Source organism: Sus scrofa, chromosome 13 (assembly GCF_000003025.6).
Source record: "Sus scrofa isolate TJ Tabasco breed Duroc chromosome 13, Sscrofa11.1, whole genome shotgun sequence".
NCBI classification, from domain to species: Eukaryota; Metazoa; Chordata; class Mammalia; order Artiodactyla; family Suidae; genus Sus; species Sus scrofa.
In genome coordinates this window covers 47,153,249-47,176,848 of record NC_010455.5, presented here as the reverse complement: position 1 = coordinate 47,176,848, position 23,600 = coordinate 47,153,249, and the positions used below count along the sequence as shown (strand labels likewise).

The 23,600-nt window shown below is 40.2% G+C and overlaps 1 protein-coding gene across 23 annotated transcripts in view; it reads left to right on the top strand.

The window, feature by feature from the left end:
* Positions 1-23,600, top strand: part of MAGI1 (membrane associated guanylate kinase, WW and PDZ domain containing 1) — a 671,626-nt gene that overhangs the window by 391,292 nt on the left and 256,734 nt on the right. For all 23 annotated transcript variants that reach the window (XM_021070801.1, XM_021070800.1, XM_021070793.1 and 20 more), the window contains exon 2: positions 16,686-16,802. In XM_021070801.1, coding sequence (XP_020926460.1) covers positions 16,686-16,802 — 117 coding nt within the window. The remainder of the gene's footprint in view (positions 1-16,685; positions 16,803-23,600) is intronic.

Genomic DNA, 23,600 nt, shown 5'->3' with positions numbered 1-23,600 from the left:
CAGCTGCAACCTATGCCACACCTGCAGCAATGCTGGATTCTTTAGCCCACTGCACTGGGTCAGGGACCCAGTGACCAAGCTGCTGCAGTTGGATTCTTAACCCACTGTGCCACAGTGGAAACTCTCTAAAATTTTTTTTTATTAAAGTATGGTTGATTTACAATGTTGTCCCAATTTCTGCTGTACAGCAAAGTTGACTCAGTTGTACATAAATATATATTCTTTTTTAATATTCTTTTCAATCATGGTCTCTCCCAGTAGATTGGATATTGTTCTGTGTGCTATACAGTAGGACCTTGTTTTTCATAGTCTAATATTCTAAATGTAATTGTTTGTATCTGCTAACCTTAACCTCCTAGTCTCTCTCCCTCTGCCTTCTCCCTTGGCAACCACAATGCAATATTCTTTTTCTAATATGCTCTTGGATCTATATGGGGGGTGGGGAGAAAGAAAGACAATTCAAGAGTTAAGGAATAATGGTCCATGATTGCTTTTCATTTACCCAGATCCCAAGGCGGGGCTGTCCTCTGAGGGCTGTCACCAAGATCGGGGAATATTTCAGGCATATATTTGGGAGCTGCCAAGAATAAGGATGCTGAGGTCCAGAGGGTAAACCAAAAGCAACAAAGAACCGCCCTGCCCAAGATGCCAATGGTCCTCCAGAGAGAAACCCTGGGTGGATTTTGCAAAGTATTCAAACTGGTATCTGCTGAAGTTTCACATGTTGAGGGGTGAGATGGGGCCGGCTAGGTCTGAGTTCTTTTGTCCTTGGATTCCATCAAGGTCTTTCCCATTCTGTGACAAAGGGATTCTCACCAGGTCCATTTGATTATGTTCTGTGCTTTTCCTCCTTCATCTTCTCAGGATACATGGAATGGCAAGCCAGAAAATGGTTTACTGAGTTTATTTTTTTTCCTTGTACATAAAATTTAAAAAGCTGTAGCATTTAGCTTGCAGGTCTGTGCTCTAGTTGAGAAAAAGATGGCCATTCAGAGCCACGTGTTCATCTGCTGTTGGAGAGCCCATCAGAGGGGAAGCAGCCTGGCAGATGTGATGGCATTTGCCTTACATAAATCACCTTCCATTGTTGGGGTGGGCATATGGCCAGTGAGTGTCCTCATTATTGAATGGCTTTTATAGCCCCATTATTTATAATCACTTTTGAATAGCAGCTGAAAGACAGTGAGATGGAATGGACATAGTAGAGTGTGAAAATGATAATCACTTGGGGAATTATGGGGATTAGAAATATCTGATGATCAGGCTATGAGTTGAGAACTCTCTCTCCCAAATGTTTTTAAGCCAGGTATACTACATTCCACACTCTCTGAAAATGAGAGCTGTGGGCAATCTAGAGACGTGAATCTCTGTGAGAATTCTTACCTATTGGATTTGCACCAGTAAAATAGCCCACTAACCCTGTACATAGGCACATTCACATGGCAGGTACGTTATGTGCATTTTTAAATAAATACATTCTATTTGGGAATATTTTAGATGCAAAAAGCTGCAGAGATAGTATGGAGGATTCCAGAATCTCCTTTGCCTAATTTTCCCTACTGCCGTCGTATTGCATAACCATGACACATTGTAAAAAATTGCGTTCATTTGCCTCCTTTATTCTGTCCCTGGATCCAGTGCAGGACACTGTGTTGCATTTAGTTGCCATGTCTTAGACTCTTCTAGTCTGTAGCAGGTCCTTAAGTCTGCCTTGTTTTTCCTGATCTGAATAGTTTTGAAGAATAGCAGGATGTGGTTTTAACCAAAAGTTTCACTTTTCATTTCTGGATAAACACCTGGTTTGGAGGTACAGAGCTGGAAGTGGGGGTGGGGTGGGGAGGCATAGAGCTTAGGATGTCTGGGTTCTGATGCTGCATCTGATTACCTCAGCACTGGAAGCCTCACTCCCCCGCCCCAACCCCTGCTTTTTATAGCCATACCTGCAGCATATGGAAGTTCCCAGACTAGGGGTCGAATCGGAGCTGCAGCTGCTAGCTATACCCCAGCCATAGAAACAACAGATTCAAGTTATAACTGCAGCCTATGCCAAAGCTTGCAGCAATGCCAAATCCTTAACCCACTGAGCAAGTCCAGGGATTGACCTGCATCCTCACAGACACTAAGTTGGGTTCTTAACACGCTAAGCCACAGCAGAACTCCATGGAATCTCTTCTTCATCTGTTTTAAAGAGGGAAGAATGACAGCTTTCTGACTGGGTTTTATAAGGTTTAAGTGAGATGGTATTCATGAAGGAGATTTATGAAAAAGCATCAAACATATAATCATCAAAGGGAAATGTTTATTTATAGTGTATGAGTTTTTCTAGCCTACAGATTTGTGTAAACTGGAGATTGACACCAGTAACAGATTTTATTCTAGGAGTCAATAAATTTCTCAGAAGGCTAAGTCTTTAAATATATGAAATATAAATATATGATTCTACTTTCTAGAGGTCTTGGGGATGGGTTTTTTTAAGCTATTGAGGTTTTATTTTGGGGGGGGCGGCATGCAAATGCTCCAGGTCCAGAGGTCGAACCGGAGCTACAGCAGTGACAATGCAGAATCCTTAACTAATAGGCTACCAGGGAACTCCAGGCTATTGAGTATTTTTATGTAAGTTCTCTCAGTGCAGACTCATGGCTTACCCACTTACTCTTTTTCTAAGGGAATAGTTTACATGCCAGAGCTACCTACACACACACACACACACGTGCACAAACATGCAAATCCTGGCAATCTTAGGAACATATAGAGCATTTTTTTAGAGAGACATAGTTCTCTAGAATTGGGGTGGTGGAAAACCACAGCTGTGGGCTAAGTCCAGCCTGCTGTCTGTTTTTGAAATAAAGTTTTATTACAAAACAGCCATGCAGTTTTTTACATCTTGTCTAGAGTTGATTTCCTGCTGAAAAAAGCGGAGCTGAATAGTTGGAATATAGACATTATAGCCTACAAAACCTAAAATATTTACTATCTGACCTTTCAGAAAAATGTACCTGCTTCTGCTGCAGATTCTTACTGATGCAAGATGTTTTTCTTTTCAGTCTCCAACCATATACTTGTGACTCTCTCTTTTGTTTCTAGCTTTGAAAGATGTTTCCTTTAAAGGGTACTGTGCAAAGAGTAGACTCATAAGGATGGTTTGCCCAAGGGAAACAGTCTCACCTTTTTTAGAGGCATCCATTGAGGTATAGATATTGCTGGTAGTCTCCATTCTCCAAATTCAGCAGAAATTAGAGTGGAGTGCCCTAACTAACCCTGCTTGTATGAGGTTTCCCAGTGTAGGTCAGAAGACCTGGAACTCTGGCCCCAGCCTCCTGTTGCGTGAATGATATTAGAATATAGTTTGCGACCTGGATTATCTGTTCCTGTCTGAGAATGAATTGGAGTGAGGCTAGAAGGGAAGGGGGAGTGGCTATGTTATTACTATGGCTATTCAAGGCTATAAAATGCCAGTAGGGTCTCAGTATGCATTTGCATAAACACATTTAAAACCTCTGGCTTGGGAGTTCCTATTGTGTCTCAGCAGGTTGGGGACCCACAGTTGTCTTTGTGAGTGTGTGGGTTTGGTCCCTGGCCTGTCTTGTGGCATTGTCACAAGCTGCGGTGTAGGTCACAGATGCAGCTCAGATTCGGTGTTGCCACGGCAGTGGTGTAGGCCTGCAGTTGCAGCTTCTGTTCAACTCCTTGCACAGGTGCAGCCCTAAAAAGAAAAAAAGAAAAAAGGAAAAGAAAACCTCTTGCTTGCCAGCAGTGTCCTAAAACCCAAGAGTACAGGGCTTCTATTTGGTGTTTACACTTCCTGCCTGGGTATTCTCTGGAAGCTAATGCTATTCAGATGTAACTTTCTTAGTTTTTACATTCGTTGAGACTCAAGAGGAAATTGGGACAACTGTACAATGTGGCAGTTTACATGGGAAATCAGGCTTTGGTTTTTTGTTTTGTTTTGTTTTTGTCTTTTTGTCTTTTTAGAACCACACCCACAGCATATGGAGGTTCCCAGGCTAGGGGTCCATTCGGAGCCGTTGTTGCTGGCCTACACCACAGCCACAGCAACACCAGATCCGAGCTGTGTCTGCGACCTACACTACCACAGCTCATGGCAACGCCAGATCCTTAACCCATGAATGAGACCAGGGATAGAACCTGCAACCTCATGATTCCTAGTTGGATTTGTTTCCGTTGCACCACTATGTGAACTCCAGGCTTTGGTTTTTATATTGAAATTCATCTAGGTGCTTTCTCGAGGGATAATGTGGGTAACTGTTTAAGAAAAATAGTCATTTCACTTTATTCTTTTTTATTTTTAAAAAAAATGTCAAACCCATACTGTCATTGAATAAAACAGCATAATGTATGCCATTGTTGACCAGCTATTAACATCTTGCCCTGCCCATATATATATATATCCACTTTGCCAAATTACCTGGGTGATGTGGGGTATCCGTTTTTTCTTCTGTAAAATGGGATTGGAAATAGAACCAACTTCATAGGGTTAGAGTGAGATTTGCTATTCAGCACTGTGGCTGGCCTGTCAGAAGTGCTCCATCAGTGTTCATTACTGTCACTTGAGGCCAGCAGGTCACCAGAACACAATTCTTTTTCTTTTTTAATTTTATTGCAGTGTGATTGATTTACAATGTTGTGTTAATTTACGCAAAGTGACTCAGATATATGTATTTGTATATATATTTTTATATAAATATATATATGCTCTATAGCAAAGTCACTCAGTTTTATATATGTACATGTGAAGAATATGTATCTATATTCTTTATATATATTTATATGGTTTATCACACGATATTGAATATAGTGCCCAGTACTATATAATAGAACCTTGTTTTTCCATCCTATATATAATCGTTTGCCTCTGCTAATCCCAAACCCCCAATCTTTCCCTCCCCCAGTCCTTGGCAAGCACAAGTCTATTGTTTATATATGTGAGCCCATTTTTGTTTCATAGCATATGATGATTTGTGTTTAGATTCCACATATTAAGTGATATCATAGGGTTTTATCTTTCTCTACCTGCCAGTTCACTTAAGTTAGTAATGATAGTCTGGTTGCATCCATATTGCTGCAAATGGCATTATTTCATTCTTTGTAATGGCTGAGTAATATTCCTTCATGTGTATATACCACACCTTCTTTTTCCATTCGTCTGTCCATGGACATTTAAGTTATTTCCATGTCTTTGTTATTGTAAATAGTCTGAGCACAGTTCTCTTAGATCCTAATGGAGTGTCTTAGGAGAATTTAGTTTCTTCTGGAAGGCCATACACACGTCTTCAGATGCCATTCAGGGTTCTGAGTGTAGGGACATCTGCCTTCAGTGTTTGGTGAGGTCATGCAGCTGTTTGTTGATTAGGCCTGGGCGTAAGCTCACATCAGTAATATAACATTGCCAGCAGGGGAACATGGTCTTTCTGCTTTCTTTTGTAAATCTTTTATTTTTTTTCTGAACAGGTGTTATTCTGATACCCTAGTGTAAGTGGAATAAAAGTAAGACATACAAAAGACTGGAAATAATGGAAAAAATAGAGATGATGGAATTTAAACCTTGCTTTTCCTTCTGTGCTTAATTCAAGTTTCTTCTCACTGTGGGATGAAATTTGTTATCAAAAGATTGACCAAGAGAAAAAGACCAGAGAAGTCAGGCAGGAAATAATGATAAAGCAGATATCCTGAAGTGCTAGCAAAATGTTTCTTGCTTGTGCATGTGGGGAGTTAAATGTAAATAGTAGTTTCTAGAGCTTCATCAGCATACATAAATCTGGCCCTCAGCCTCTGTTTCGCATCATAGACTCGGCACGCAATTTTCTTTTCTTTAAATTCTACAGAAACAAGAATGAAAGAACAATAGTCTTTGTACCACTAGGGGAAAGGATTCCATCTCTGCAGGTCTGATGAGGAACCACCTGTCTGGAGTCATTTGTGCTTTGCCTCATATAATAAGGTGTTATTAGTAGCCCACTAGTGGAGTGGCAGCATCTCCTGAGGTTTGCAAGAGATGGGAGAAATAGGGAAATAAGGTATTTTCAGAGCCCAGCTCCCCACATTTTGTTAAGCGGCTTTGCCGGGCTTAGATCAATGGTCTAGGCCATTCCGTGTATTAGCATCACCTGCAATCTTCTTAAACCAGGGATTGTGGAACCCAACCTTCAGAGATTTTAGTTTAGTGAGTCCTGGGTGGAGCCCTGTGATATTCATTTCTGCAACTTTCTGGGTAATGACACTTAGGCTTATCTTGGAGATGATGAATACCCTCTACCCCAAGAATCGCACAAGGAGAATTGCTCATTGGGAGAAGCAAGTCAAACATCTGGACCAGGAGTTAGCCAGCTCTGACCCCTGGGCCAGATCTGATGCCTGTGTTTTGTAAAGTTTTATTGGAAAACAGCCTTGTTTACATATAATCTATGGCTGCTTTCCTACTACAAAGGCACTATTAACTAGCTGGACAGAGTCCAAATATGCTCCCAAAGCTAGAAAATATGTGCTGTTTTGCTATTGGCCCTCTGCAGAAAAATTTTACTGACTTCTGATCAATGCTTGCATGTCATTTGGGAAAGTCATTCTGTAAGGAACTGGCACACCGAGTTCGTGTGATTTTTAAGCGTGAGAATTTTGTTTGTTTGTTTTTGTTTTTTGAAATATTTTTCTAATTTACTTTTTTGTTGTTGTTGTTTCATAGCTGCACCCATGGCATATGGAAGTTCTTTGGCTAGGCATTGAATCTGAGCCACAGCTGCAACCTATGCCATAGCTGTGGCAATGCTGGCTCCTTTAACCCACTGTACTGGGTCAGGGATGGAACTCATGCCTTTGCAGCAAACTGAGCCACTACAGTCAGATTCTTAACCCACTGCACCATGGCAGAAACTCCTGTTTGTTTGTTTTTATTTTTTTACTTATATACATATGGTAATAGAATTCATTCATGATTTCTCAATAGGCCATTCTCAAATTAATTTTCTCATCAGGACCACCAGTTTCTCAAAATGAAATTAAATAGTTTTACCATCCATGCTGCCTCTCTAATACAGGGTTGGAGTATGTTTGAATTATTGGTGGTAAGTTTTTTATTTAAATCACATAATTAAAAGGGGAAATTCATTCTCATTTGGACTCTGTAATTGTCAGATAAGTGATACTGTATTTCTTTTAGAAACTGCTGCATGGAAAGCAATTTGTCAGTATGTATCAAGAATCTTTAAAAATAATGTTCATACTCATGGCTCTATTAATTCTTTTTTAAAAATTTTTATTGAAGTATTTTTACAGTGCTGTGCTATTTCTTCTGTATAGCAAAGTGACTCAGTATACATATCCATTTCCATATTGGCTATCACAGAAAGTGAATGGAGTTCCCTTTGCTATATACAGGTGCCTGTTGACCATCTCTTCCATAAATCAGTGTGCATATTCCATCCTAAGCTCCCAGCTCTTCCCTCCCCTCTATTAATTCTACATCCAGGAAATTTCAACAAAAATTCATATTTGAGGTTTTCCATTAATAGCATTGTTGGATTTTTTTAAGCGTTCTTCCCCGCGTCTCATTTTATTTTTAAAATTTTTCTTTTTTTTCTTTTTTTCTTTTTAGGGCCACACCTGTAGCATATGGAAGTTCCCAGGCTAGGGGTCGAATCAGAGCTGCCTGCACATGTGGCATACACCACAATCACAGCAACACGGGGTCTGAGCCATGTCTGCAACCCACACCACAGCTCATGGCGATGCTGGATACTTAACCTTCTGAGAGAGGCGCTGGATGAAGGGACGCTGATACAATCTTGTTGGAAGGAATTTGTATCAAGAACCTTAAACATTTTTATGCTTTCTCCCCAATAATATTTCCACTTTAAGATTCATGAGAAAATAATCAGAAATATAGATTTTGTGTAAGGGGGATAATCACAATGGAAGCAATTCATATGCTTAATAATTAGTAATGATTACATAGGTTGTGGTGGATTGATAAGCTAAAATACTATGTAGCTTATACTATTTTTCTTTTTTTTCTTTTTTTCTTTTTAGGGCTGCATCTGTGGCATATGGAATTCCCAGGCTAGGGGTCGAATCAGAGCTGTCGCCGCTGGCCAACACCACAGCCGTAGCAACGCGGAATGGAGAGATCCAAGCCTTGTCTGTGACCTACACCACAGGTCTTGGCAACACCGGATCCCCGACCCACTGAGTGAGGCCAGGGATTGAACCCACATCCTCATGGATACTAGTTGGATTCATTTCTGCTGAGCCACAATGGGAACTCCAACACTATTTTTAAGCATCAATAGTATATTAGAAATGTTTATGAATTACTTGTTAGAACATTTGGATATCCATAACATATTGCATGATCCTACACATCTCCTGTTAAATAAATACCTCGTGGAACTCAGAATTCCACTGTTCGTCACAAGTTAAGCTCAGATACTGGAACTACTTTTGACTCCTCCCTTGCATTTGCTGTCTTCCTCCATCACGTTTCAGCTTTAAGTTGCATCTCCTGTCTGTCCCCTCCTGACCCTCTTCCCAGCCATTTCCTTAATCTAGGTCCCTTTTTGGGTCTTGTTGGGTCAGCTTCACTGATTTCATCCCATTACCTGCCTCTCCACTTGACTCACTGCCCAGCTCCAAGAATAATCTCAAAATTTAGACCAGACCGTCCTACCTCCCCAACTAAAATCCCTTGTGTGGATACCTACTGAGTTTAGAATAAAATGTAGACTCTTTCTCTTGGCCTGCAAGGGACATAATTGTCTGGTCCCTACTTCTTTCTTTACCCTCAGTCTGAGCCTACCCCTTGTCTGAGCTTCGTGCTGTTTCTCTAACATGTCAACCTCTTTTCTGCTTCTAAAGCTTTTGCACATGCTGTTTCCTCTGCCTAGATTGCTTCCCCCCCACACACCTGGCAAAACTAACCAGCTTCTTTTCTTCCTTCTGTTCTCATCTTTACAATTACCTCTGCCCAGAGACCAGTGCTGTTTATCCTTCCTAATACAGGCATGTCCATCCTGACCCAGGAGTTGTCCTCTTGTGTCTTCAGGGCTCATGGAGTATCTGGCTGAAGGCAATTAAGAAAGACTTGTTGAATGACTGAATGACTCTTAATGTCTAAGTGTATTATAAGTATATATGTGTAGGTGTATATGTGTATGTGTATATGTATATGCCTACCCAGCACATACAGTACTAAATGTTAATAGTGATATAAATTAAGTAACACATGATTTTTAACTTTATTGATCGTACCATTGTATGTTTTTCAAATGTTTAATTAATCTCTTACTTCTCTATTCAGGTACCATCTGCATAACATAAATGTATCATTTTAACCATTTTGAAGTGTACAAGACTGTGGCATTGCATCCATTCACAGTGTTGTGCAACCATCACCACCCTCCATTTCCAGAACCTTTTCATCTTTCCCAACTGAAACTCTGTACCCATTTAATACTAACTCCTCAGTAATTTATATTATTTTTATGATAAGAAAATATTGGGAAAAATAAGTCAGAATAAAACGAATAGCAGGCATATTTTTCAGACAAAACTCATTTAAGTCAATGTACAATTATATGACTGACTATAAAACTAGTAAATTTGTATTTCAATTTATAATTTTTGTGTTAAAAATACCATTTGTAAATCTAAACTGCTAAACTGACATTGGCTTTTTTGTTTGTTTGTTTTTTGTTTTTTTGCTTTTTTAGGGTCGAACCTGCAGCATATATGAAAGTTCCCAGGCTAGGGGGCGAATTGGAGCTGCACCTGACAGTCTACGCCACATCTACAGCAACACAGGATCCGAGCCTCGTCTGTGACCTACACCACAGCTCACAGCTGGATCCTTAACTCACTGAGCAAGGCCAGGAATCAAACCCACATCCTCATAGATACTAGGAAGGCTCGTTACCACTGAGCCGCAACAGGAACTCTGACAGTGATTTTTTTTTTTTTTTTCTCTGTAATCACTCCACTGCAGTATAAACCATTTGTATTGCCTTAATAAATATACCTTTTCTACAGCTATAGTCATCCTTGAAAAAGCAGTGTCCTATCACAGCTACCCAGAAGTGCGATGAGTTTAATTCCTTATGCAAGTTTTTTCCTTAACCTGGAAAATTTGTAGTGTATTGAAGTCTGAATTCTGGTTGTCATGAAAGACTCTTCTTTGACATCTTTCTAGATGTTCTGGAGCTTGTATGACACAAGGAAAGTTGTATTTTGGTTTCTTGGTCAGAAAAGTATGAATTAAGAGGACTCAAAAATAATATCTCTGGAAATCCAATTTTTTGACCATGAAGATTACTTCTGACTAGCAGTCTCCTTAGGATCTGTATCCTAGGAGATAGAGATCAGAGCAAAGAGATTCCCCTGCATAATCCATCACCTTGAAAATGATGCTTCTGGTTGAGCTGACAGAAAACTATCTAGAATGGGAGAGAAAAAGTTGGAGAAATGATACAATTCAGTTATTATAAGGGGTTGTTTCATGTTTAAAGAATGTCAAGCAAAGTTTGTAACATAAATAATTAATGAAAGAATCATATCCAGGATATAGAAAACACATCAAGAATAACAAAATAAGAGTTCCTGTTACCTGACTAGTATCCATGAGGATGTGGGTTGGATCCCTGGCCTCGCTCAGTGGGTTAAGGATCCGGTGTTGCCACATGCTGTGGTGTAGGTTTCTGATGTGGCTCAGATCTGGCATTGCTGTGGCTTCAAGTAGAGGCTGGCAGGTACAGCTCTGATTCAACCCAGTAGCCTGGGAACTTCCATATGCCACAGGTGTAGCAGTGAAAAATAAATAAAAAGGAATAACAATATGGCACATTAGGAAATGTATAAAATAATATGGGTAGGCAAGTTACAAGAGAGGAAATGTATTTAAAAAATGATAGAATTCCTATTTCACTTTAGTCATTAATTGTAAATTAGTATCACACCAAGATACCATTTTATCTTTATTAGATTGGGAAGATTTTTAGAAGTTAGGCAGTGCAGATAAGAGTTAACAGTTGTTAGTTTGGAGGCTGGCTTTCCAATTTGGCTCTTGGCTGAAATCTGGGAACATGGATTTTAGGAGGGTTCCTTCCGTTCCCAGAACTAATAGCTACTCACTGTGCTTTAACTGTTGGTGCAAAAGATATGCTTTATGCTTTCCTTCCGAGAGTCTGGAGCTTGGTTTCTTGCGATTCAGAGGCTGCCTGCATGACCACATCCTAATAAAAACTCTGATGTGTATAATGAGTGGTCTCAGATGTCTAATGGGCACATTTCACATGTCACCCTAGGCAGGAGAGTGACTCCACTGGGGAGGGGACACTTGGAAGCTTGAACCTGATTTCCTGTGGACTTTGTTGCCCTTTGAGCCTTTTCCCTTTATGGCTCTTGCTTTGTACTTGTTCACAGTAGTAAACTATAGCTTTGAGTACAGCTATATACTGTGTTCTGCGAATCCTCCTAGTGAATCTTAAAATCTGGGAGGGGTCTCGGGACCCCTGATACACTAATAATACTAAATGTTACGCTGAGTGTGGGGAGAATGCGACCTCTGAGACTTTTGGTAGAAAGGTAAATTGGCACCACCATTTAGGAGAATTTAGTGATATCTAGGTAAGTAGAAGGAGGCTAGATCCAGGTTTAGATAGTCTAGAGAAAAAGGAAATTCACACATCTGTTAAAAACAAAAAATATTATGATGACATTTATTGCAGTATAGTTTTAAGTCACCACTGGATATAGCCTACTTTTCTATGAAGGAGAAATAATGTTGGTATGTATTTTTTAAATGGCATATTTTACAACATTAAAAATTATTACAAATTATATTGATTAATATGGTTAAATTTCTCTAAACCAATGTGAATCAAAAAAGCAGAGCTATATTGTTGTAAACTTAGCCATATAATTCCAGATATATACATAAGAAAATATAAAATAATGGCTAATCCAGGACAGGTTCTAAGCCCCCGTTTTCCCACTTAAATGATAAAATTGTCTCAAAATAAGCTCGAAACTCTTTTCTTGGAAAAAGTTCCACATATTCCTGACTGATGTTTTCTTTTCCATTTGCAAAACAAATCTTGGATTTCATAAAAAGTGAAGATGCTATGACAAACTCTTTATCTAGAGATTTATTATTTCATTGGCTCACTGCCCTTGACAATTAGGGGAAGATTTATAGGTGTGTCCCCTGAATAATTGGCAATTAATTTGAAATTAGATGCCCAAAAGTACAGTATTTTTAATGTAATGTGAAGGTTGAGGCTTTCGCTTACAAATGTCACGGAACACAGAGTAAATGTTAACTGGCAGCATAGTTAACCCTGCCCTTTTGCACATCCGCAGAAGAGAGGAGTTTTAGTTTGATGATAATAAACTTGAGCTAGCTTGGCTAGTTTGAATGGAAAGCTCCAGTGTAAACAAAGAATGTCTGTGTCTTGAGAATGCTTCCACTCTATATGCCCTTGGTTCATCTTGATAGGTACTGCACATGATCCCTAAGGATCTGTTTGGGATAAAGAAGTTCTCTATCCTGAGCCTTTGGAGTTGCTTTTGACCTGGTTGACAGTACATTTGGTTCTGTAACATCTTCGCTACTCACTGCTCACTGTCTTTTTATTGTCTAGAACTCTGGTTTCCTAATAGGAATATAAATCCGAGGTTCTAGGCAGCAGAGATTTTTCTGGGAAACATGGTTGTCCTTTTGGTCAAATTCAAAAGTGCATCAGACCTCAAGGTTGAGTTGGCAGGTGTGACTATCACATACCATAATTTACCAGTTGATTTCATTTTCTGAACTACAACTCCACTGCAGTGCCAGGAATGTATGAAGTATGCCCTAAATGGTTACCAATTGACATGTGTCCAGACAATCTGACTATAAGTAGTTTTAGTCCCTTCCAGAAACTCCAAAATTTTATCGTTAACTCCACATTTCCCTGTGCCTGTATTTTGTTCCTAGCCATCACGGAGTCAATAGGTTTTATGTTTATGTGCATTTTTAAAGAGAATGACAGTTCATCTTTGGATGATCTCAGCTCTTTCCGCACTTGCTTTAACAATTGTCCACTTTACATTATAATGATAATCTCCATCTTTCATGAAGGGCTTTCTCTTTGCCAAGTCTTGTCTGAATCTCATTCAGTCCTTACAACAATCTTGTGACAGAGCTACTGTTACATCAATGCTCTCTTTTTTCAAATGAGGCAAGTGAGGTTCAGAGATGAAGCAAGGCACTTGGGTTCGCCAGCTAATAAGTAATGGAGCCAGGATTTACATCCGAGCTTGTCTGTGTAAACACTTCCATTTATCTCTCTAAAGGGAAATTGTAAACTAGGCATCTAGAATAGTATCTACCACATAGTCATTCACTAATTTTGTGTATTTTCAGTTTTTGAAATTGATTTTATTATGGTATAATTTACATACTGTAAAAATGTACCCATTCATTGTATCAACCTGTGTTATCACTACCACAGTTAAGAGTTCCTGTAGTAGAATCACCCTTGATTCACCCAAGTAGTATCCTTGTGCTCCACCTTTTTTAAAAGTTTCTTATTTTGAAATCACTGTAGATTTCCAGGAAGTTGTTAAAAAAAAAAAATAGTACAGAGGTCCTGTGTACCCTTCACCCAGTTTCTCCCAATGGTAACATTCTTGGATAATTATAGTTCATCTGCCAAGCCAGGAAATTGATTGTAGGTACACTCCATTGAGCTTATTTCCTTGTGTGTTAGTCTCTGCCTACCCTTAGCCCCAGGTAACTGTTGAACTGCTTTCTGTATAGTTTAGCCTCTTCTGAAGCTTTATATATAAATGCAGCCATATGCTGTGTTCTCTTTTGCATCCAGCATTATGTGTTTGGGATTTATCAGTATTACTATACTGTTAGTGTTTTTTTTCCTTTTAATTGTTGTGCAGCATCCCATTGTTTGAATATAATACAGTTTGCTTATCCATTCACCTATTGGTGGACCTTTGGGTTGTTTCCAATTTGGAAATATTCTATAAGGAATAAAGTTGCCATGATGATTATCTAGAAGTTGTGCATGTGTGTACTATGTGTACTTGTTTTCATTTCTCTGGCATAAACAATAGTGGGATTATTGGGTGAATTGTCTGGTGAATGTTTAATTTTATAAGACACTGCAAAATTGTTTTTCCAAGGGAATAAACCATTTTATACACCCACTAACAGTGAATAAGAGTTCCTGTTGCTCCACAGTCTTGCTAACGCTTACTATTTATTTCCCATTCCGGCAGTTATGTACTGGGATCTCATTGCTGTTTAATTTGCCTTCCTCTGATAATTAGTGAAATTGAATGTCTTTTCACTTGCTTCATGGAATATCATATATATTCTCTTATGAAATGTTTATTCTGCCCTTTTTAAGGGAGGGTGGGAAGTGGGGTGGGGTGAGTGTTTATCTGCTTCATTTAATAAATATTCAATGAATAATTGAGTGACCTATTTTCCTTTCAACCACTTGAAACCTTAGGTGTCTTACAATTCAAATAAAATAGTTCAAATTGAGTGTCATTAGTGTGTTCTAAAATGATCAACTATAGCAAGGAATCCGGTTTTGAATATGATATTAAAAAAATTTGGGAGTTCCCGTCGTGGCGCAGTGGTTAACGAATCCGACTAGGAACCATGAGGTTGCGGGTTCGATCCCTGCCCTTGCTCAGTGGGTTAACGATCCGGCGTTGCTGTGAGCTGTGGTGTAGGTTGCAGACGCGGCTCGGATCCCGCGTTGCTGTGCTCTGGCGTAGGCCGGTGGCTACAGCTCCGATTCGACCCCTAGCCTGGGAACCTCCATATGCCGTGGGAGCGGCCCAAGAAATAGCAAAAAGACAAAAAAAAAAAAAAAAAAATTAATAGTTTCCTCCCTTAGGTAGATTATAGCCTCATCTTAACCATTCTGTCATCCTTACAACTTACTCTTTTTGACCATGGGAAAATGTCATCTGAAGATGTGAATTTTGTGGTTCACATGGATACTGCATCGCTGCATTGTTTCTCTGTTTTTAGAAATGCTCTTACCTAATTTTATATGTTGTCTAAAATGGAAGGATGATCTTAGCTTTTTTATTTTTAGCTGTCACTGAAGCAGTTTTTTCCATTAAGGATGAATGTTAACTGAATAGCACAGGGAACTATATCCAACCTCTTGGGATAGACCATGATGGAAGATAATATAAGAAAAGCTGTATAGTGTGTGTGAGTGTGTGTGTGTGTGTGCACGCGCATTTGCTCGCATGACTGGGTCACACTTTTGTACAACAGAAATTGGCGCAGTATTATATATCAACTACTCTTTAATAAAAAATCGTTTTTAAAAAAGAATGTTAACGAGGTTGATCTAGAAGCCTGCTGAAGCTGTAGACTATAATTGTGTTTATAATTTTCTCTAAGTTTGGTTACTTCTTTCTATGATACATTTTTGTAACAGTATTTGTTCAGCTTTTTTTTTTCCCCCCATTAAACTGTAGCTAATTAAAAAGAAATAAACACATAGACCTGCTCAGGTAACTCCTGCTTAAAGAAAAACAATAATTTAAACAAACAAACAAAACTAATATGTATCTTACAGGATAGTAAGAGCTATATATCTCTGTATAATGAAGAGTGATGTTGCCTTTTTTTTTTTTTTTTTTTTTTCCTTTTATCAGGGCCACACCTGCTGCATGTGGAGGTTCCCAGGCTAGGGGTCTAATCAGAGCTGCAGCTGCTGGCCTATGCCACAGCCACAGCAATGTGGGGTCGGATTCACATTTGTGACATACACCATAGCTCATAGCAATGCTGGATCCATAACCCACTGATTGAGGCCAGGGATTGAACCTGCATGCTTATGAATACTAGTTGGGTTCATTACCACTGAGCCACAATGGGAACTCTTATGTGTCCTCTTTTATTTCCCAAACTCAAGTCCTTCTTGCTAAAGAAAACTGTTAACACTTTCTGATGATTCCTTCCATTAATACATAGTCTCTCCTTTCTTTATTCTTTTCACACACAAGTGGTCAGATAGTAGGTACTAGTCCACATATTTTCCTGCATTATCAACATATGAAGATATGGCTTTTGTAGAGTAGTTATTATGTGGATGAACTGTGCTTTACTTAGTTGATTCCTGGTGGTGGTTTCCATATTTTTTTGGTGTGTGTATGTGTGTTTATTCTTATTTGTTTTCTATTATAAAAATGCTGCAATAAACAATTCTGGTGATTTTGGCAGACTTTTGCAAATATACTCATAGGGTAAATTTCTTCCAGTTGGATCCTGGGTCAGAACATTTTGTAATTTGTCAGCTAGTGCTAGATTATCCTCTTTAAGGTTTCAGCCATCCACTCTCCATTTAATAGTGTTTGCAAGAGTCTATAGCACGTATTTTAAATGTAATAGCCTCATTTAAATTCTTGGTTATTTTAAGTATTATGCGAACTGGGACCCTCAAATTAATGTGGTTTCAATGCTGTTTTATCTTTATTACACTCTTGCTTGTTTTTTCCCCTGCAGAGGGAAACCTAAAGTACGTCTTCCTGTTGACTGAGGGTGGCGGGCTAGAATGGGTTCGTGTGGCTTTCCCTCACACAGATCTCAGGCTACTCAGCCTCTAGCAGGACTGATTGTTGATGCACTACCTTTTATATGTTTCCTGCAGGAGGAAAGCTGAACAAGGACCTGCGACATTTTCTCAGTCAGCGATTCCAGAAAGGGTCGCCTGATCATGAGCTCCAGCAGACCATAAGGGATAACCTTTACCGCCATGCTGTGCCTTGTAAGTAGTCAGTTTGGGGCATCTTACTGCTGGGTAGGGGTGTGAAAAGTGGAGGGGAGAAAGAAGAGATCAACAGGTGATCCTGGAATGCTTGACAGCTTGCTCCCTTAGTGACTCCCTAAGTCCAGGGAGTCATAATTGGCCATGGGACATACAATGCCATGCAGGGTGAATGGCTTGGCTTTCTAGTTCTGGCTCTGCCACTTACTAGCTTGATAATGCCAGGCCAAGTGTTTATCCTTTATAAAGTCCAGTTTTCACAGCTGTGGAAAGGACATCCTCAAGCTGACTCCAGAGAACTGTTAGGAAGTCAATGGGTGAGTGCATCTTGTGCAACATGGGTGTGGGATAAGCCTCCAGAAATGTTAACCACCATTGTCATTAATGGAATGGACCAGGCTAGAGGCCTTCAGACTGATGCCCGAGGAGATCAATGGGTCTTCTTACCCACCTTTATCAGATTCATCAATCATGATTTCATGCATAATTTTGTTTGAAGAACTGGCTTCCAGAGGTTGGAACCAAACCCCAAAGCCATTAGAGCAGACCAAATATGAAAAGCAAGACATAGAATGTTGGGACTATGAAATCACAGATTTTACGGTAAGGAAAGTAAAGAAAACAGAGAAGAAGGAAGGGAGGAAGAAAGTCATTCTACAGGGTAGATAAATTGGCAGCTCAGTCGTCATGAGCTATTACCATGTTCTACCAAACTACATTCCTACAGCTCATTATAAGGTGGGAATCCCAGGAAGACATGCACTTATTTAATTTCATTTGAAATAAGATGCAAGAATGGTTTTGATTTAATTGCGTGGAAGTTTTCTATTCTCCTATTATCCAGTCCTTCAAAATATGAAATTTTTTAAGAAATATTTTTTTTTTCCTTTTTAGGGCCATACCCGCGGCATGTGGAGATTCCCAGGCCAGGGGTCCATTCAGAGCTATAGCTGCCAGCCTACGCCACAGCCTCAGCAACATCAGAGCCAAGCTGCATCTGCAAGCTAGACCACAGCCCTCAGCAATGCCAGATCCTTAACCCACTGAGCAAGGACAGGGATCGAACCTGCAACCTCATGGTTCCTATTCAGACTTGTTTCCGCTGCACCACAATGGGAACTCCTAGAAATATCATCTTTTTAATCAGCCAAAAAAGGTGGACTAACTTGAAGTTCAAGGTATCCTGCTGTGATCCATTTTCTATGAGTGATTTTCTTTTAAAAAGTAATATGTTGCAAGTGATGTGCTAGAATGCTAAGGTTTCCTCATACTACTGCAAAATAATAAACAGAACTGATTTCAGACATGCCCTGGATCTACAAGGACTTTGACTAAAAATTAGACAGGGACCTTTAGAGATCAGATTTTAGAATAACCCCTGGGAGTTCCCGTCGTGGCGCAGTGGTTAACGAATCCGACTAGGAACCATGAGGTTGCGGGTTCGATCCCTGCCCTTGCTCAGTGAGTTAACGATCCGGCGTTGCCGTGAGCTGTGGTGTAGATTGCAGACGCGGCTCGGATCCTGTGTTGCTGTGGCTCTGGCGTAGGCCGGTGGCTACAGCTCTGATTAGACCCCTAGCCTGGGAACCTCCATATGCCGCGGGAGCGGCCCAAGAAATAGCAACAACAACAACAACAACAAAAAAGACAAAAGACAAAAAAAAAAAAAAAAAGAATAACCCCTGCCCTTCATTTCACTTATTAGTAAAACCAAGGCTCCAAGAAGAAAAGAGGTTGACTGCTAGTAACTTGGGTAAGTGGCCCAAGGTAGCCTCTCTCTGCTGAGTGGTAGAGCTGCACTTGACAGAGAAAAGGTGATAATGCATTAATGTGAATCTCTGGCTCTCAGTTCCTTTAGTTTTGCATCATTAGAGTTGAAAACTATAATCCAAATACTATTTTAATAATAATTCCTTACATTTGGATTAATAATAATTCCTAATGTTAATCATGTGGATGAGGCAGGGATTACCTTCCTATTTTTATTGAAAAAAGAAACTAAAACCCAAAGATAAGCCAATAACAGCAAGGCTAAAGGTGACCAGGGCTTTGGAGTTCCCATCATGGCTCAGTGATTAACGAATCCAACTAGGAACCATGAGGTTGCGGGTTTGGTCCCTGGCTTTGCTCAGTGGGTTAAGTATCTGGCATTGCTGTGAACTGTGGTATAGGTTGCAGACACGGCTCAGATCCCGCATTGCCGTGGCTCTGGCATAGGCCAGCGGCTACAGCTCTGATTAGCCCCCTAGCCTGGGAACCTCCATATGCTGTGGGAACAGCCCTAAAACAAACAAACAAACAAACAAAAAAGCGTGACCAGGGCTTCAAGTGATTGCCCTGGCTTCTGGTATACTGTACAGTTTTACTCTTTATTTGAGGGTCGTGGCCAGTGTAGAATCATAACTGAGTTCGTTTTCTAGTAACTTTGACTTTGAGGTTGGGGTTTTTAATGCCCATTTTACAGATGAGGACGCAGTGTTACAGGGAGATCAAATAACTGGTAAGTGGCAAGATCCAGGGCTCTGTTTGTAGCTCATGCATGGCTGCCCCTGAAGTTCTAGTACAGCAGGTTGGATGCAGTTTTGCAGAATTCAGTAATTGCAGAATCATGGTTGTTCTCTGTGTAATTTTTCCCCTACTCAGATTCCATTTTAAGAAATGGGGAATGAAGCAAATGAACACACCATTTCTTGACGCATCTGTGGTGTTACTATGGTTACATTTTGGCAAGCTTTACCATTTATTTTTTTCCACTGATTTATTGGACCTGAGTGTGAGCTAAACGGCTTGGTTTTAAGCTTACCACTTGGTAGGAACAGGGGCATAAGTGACCTCTGCCTTTTGAAATCGTGTTGAGAATTATATTTTGTCTTGGCATCTACTCTGTTAGTATTGATGTTTTGTTTCTGCGAAGCTAGTAAATCAGGAATTGGAATGTGGAAAGGGTCTTCCTACTAAGGAGAAAACAAGTAATATTTCATTTTATTTTTCCTGCATAAAAAACAGGAAGGAAATTCAGAAGAGGTCTGTTTCCATGTCTGGTGCAGTGCGTGTGCCTTTGAACACGAGTTGATTAGGGGTGACTTGGGATTTGGTTATGGGCTTGGATACTGGAGCCTCATTTGTGTTTATTTTGATTCTTCGGCCCATGTGGCTGGAGAGCAGAACTGCCTTTACCAAGCTGTTGTCCTCATGGATGAGGAAACCCCTTTTGGGAGCATGAATCCTCCCTATGATGTTGTAGCTGTGCCACAGGAAAATGAGCTCCTTGCAAATTTGTATTTTCCAGAACTTCCTGTTGCCGGTATTTCAGTGACTTCTGGCTTTTGAGCAGGGATGATCTCACAAACAGGTGCCTGCGAGTTGGGGTAGATTCTTCTCCTGTACATTTTGGGAGGCTCCTATGTCATTGGAAATGAACAAATAAAGCCTGTTTGCTCTCAAGTTCATTTTAATGTCATTATAGTGTAGTAGTGCCTGCAGGGCACCACGATGGATTTTTGCCACTCAGGATTCCATTTTATCCTAATTCTTTGGCAAAGATAATACAAGTAACAGCATCCCTATTTTACAGGTAAGAGCATGAAGCAGCAAAGGTAACTTCCTCAAAATCATACCAGTTCTAAATATACCTGGTATCTTCTTGTAACTGGGTACATATTACTTCCTATTTTGCCACATGATTCACTTTTCATCCAGTGATATTTAAAAAATCAGTTTATTGACATATAATTCATATACACCATACCATTCACCCACTTAAATTGTTCATCCCATGCTATTCCTGCTGCAGTTGTTAATCCTCTCCACTTCTCTTTTATTTGATTCAGAAACTTTTATTATATTTCCACAGTATGAAAAAGGTCATTGTGGTTGAAATTTAATTCTATTTGCCATTTAAAATCACCACCCTCAAAAAAAAATTATGGCAAAAAAACCCCCCAAAACAAAACTAGATGGTGTGAAATCTGAGGGCTGTCTTGGTTGGCTTGGTGCGAGTCATGTAACCTCTCTGAGTCTCCTTCACTCTTTAATAAATGGAACTAGAAATACACACCTCCAACATTGTCTGCTGACAGCAGCCTTAAGAGATGGGTGCATTGGAGGAAACAGAGGCCCAGAGAGGTAAATAGGGTCACACAGTTAGCAAATAGAATGGCCAGGGTTTAACCAGCTCTTCCAGTAACTCCTGTGCTGTGTAGAATTAACACAGATCATTGAGTGAAGGAAAAAAGAAAAAATGTTTCTCACTGCTGAGTTTTATAGTTGTAGCTGTTTGAAACCATAGGGTTTTATGTCTTGAGGGTGGAGGGTAGGTAAAGCACCATATCTTAAAAATAAGTATCTTCTCTCTGATTTTCACATAGCTCACTGATGGGTACAATAGAATTTTAATAATTACGTAATGATTATTCGGCTTTTAACAGATCATTACGGGGTTCTCTTGGGATATCTCAGTTTATCTTTTTTTTTTTAATTAGATCTTTTTTAATATACCCATGGAAAACACTGTAAGATAAATGGATTTGAAATGCATGTAAACTTTATTGTTGTTGCTCACTTCTCTCAATCCTCAGAATTATCTGGATAAATTTCCTGTCTCTTGCCCCTCAAATTCTGTTTATATTTCCAGTCTCCTCCCCTCAATTCTTTAGTCATGCAAATTTCATTCATTTCTTGAATATACCTGATAGCTTCTTATAACCGTACATATCATTACCTCTCATTTTCCCACCTTTCCATCTGACTAGTTCACAGACATCTTCTAAGCAGCAGCCTAGATGCATTTCCTCCAGAAGACTTCCATAGATTGGTCCTATTGCCCTCCTCACCCAGAACCCCCCTCTCTGACCTCCTTCAGCCACATACGGTGCCGGCTGTGTGTCAGTCTGTCCTGTTAGAACCTAGCTCTTCTGAGGTCAGGGACTGTATCTCCTTTAATGCCCACCCCACCTCTAGCTTAGTGCCTAGACCATGGGATAAATATCCATTGAATGAAGAAACAAGTGAAAAAAATAAAGGTGCTCTTTGTTTTTCCTGTTTCCTTATTTTTTTTCTTGATTACTTGACATTTGGGAGAAACAGCAGAGCTGCGCTTGCCATAAAGCAATCAGGAAAAAAGGGGCAGCTCAGCGACTTGACCTCTAAGATAACTGATGAGGACTCCACTGATGACCTGGCTAAGAGTCCAACCCAGAGAAAAAGAGTCAAGGCTCCCAGGGAGCTTGGAGTTGGAGTGCCCATTCACAGCTCCTTCTAATTACAGGCTACATATTGCTCTTCCTCCTGCACTGGTAGCCTTCCTGCTCTATGACTTCTTGTCCTCGCCGATGTGACAACATCTGAGATTCTCGCTTTGGAGTGGCTGCTTTTCCCCCTGAAGATAAATGCATTACCTGACAGGGTTTGTCATTTACTCTCCTGCATCTGTCAAAACGAGATACATCTTATCCAGGAGTCCTGGGACTTCGGAATGCTGAACAACGCCCCTCCTGTTCCTCCTCCCTTCTCTCGGCTCAATGTGGCAGGAACACATCTTTCTTTTCAAGCTGAGGTCATCAGAAAGAGGAAAGGATAAATCAATTTGGTTCTGTGGCTTGACACTTTGTTGATCAAGGCTCTCCCTGATACTGAGACCATTGTAACCTGTGTAAGAGGCATTGATCATTGACCTAAAGGAGTTTACAAAGGGATTAAACATGTTTGATCTACAAAACAATTTTATTTATTTTGATTTTTGCTTTTTTGGCCTGCAACCATGGCATATGGAAGTTCCCAGGCCAGGGGTCAAGTTGGAGCTGTAGTTGCAGGCCTATGCCACGGCCCACTGAGTGAGGCCAGGAATTGAACCCATGTCCTCATGGATACTAGTCAGGCTTGTTACTGCTGAGCCATGACAGGACCTCCTACAAAACCTATTTATTTGTTTGTTTATTTATTTATTTATTTATTTTTGTCTTTCTCTCCTTTTAGGGCCATACTTGCGGCATATGGAGGTTCCCAGGCTAGGGGTTCAATCCAAGCTGCAGCTGCTGACCCATGCCACAGCCACAGCCACAGCCACAGCCACAGCCATGCCAGATATGAGCCACATCTGCACCACAGCTCACGGCAATGCCAGATCCCCCCCTTTTTTTTTTTACAAAACCATTTTAAATGTGATGTGGTAGGAGTCCCTGGTCGCCCAAAAGGATAAGGATCCAGCATTTTCATTGCTGTGGCACAGGCTCAATCCCTGGCCTGGGAACTTCCAAATGCCGCAGGTACCACCAAAAAAGAAAATTTGTTGTGGTAGACATAGTCTGGTCTTTATTTGTAGAGGTGCTGTATTCTAACAGGTGTGTCAGCATCTGCTAACCAACACTTGGCATTGTGTATTATTTTGAATGTGATTGTCATGTCAGGACCATAAATTACCTTTGGTATTATTTGAACCTGTTTGCTTCTCTTACACACAGCTATTTCCAGTAATGCTTGCCTAGACTCGACCCCTTCTGCAATTAGAGCTGATATTATAAAGTAGACCAGTATATCAGCAAGAGGCTGGGATGAAGAACTGAGTGTTGGAGCACTGTGCATCTCTGGGTTCAGGTTTGGTTTGTTTGACTGTGTGGAAGGTTTCAGGTTGTCACCTATGACGGTGAGGATTCTCTAAGCCTCCCCAGGACTGATCAGATAAATGTCACTGGAAATTTTCTCCCTGTGGCCCTTGCCCTTGTCCTCCCACCAGAGTTAAGTGGTATCTAATATGAAAGGATTATTTAGTCTTTACAAAACTCAGCCTGGTTGCAGAACTCT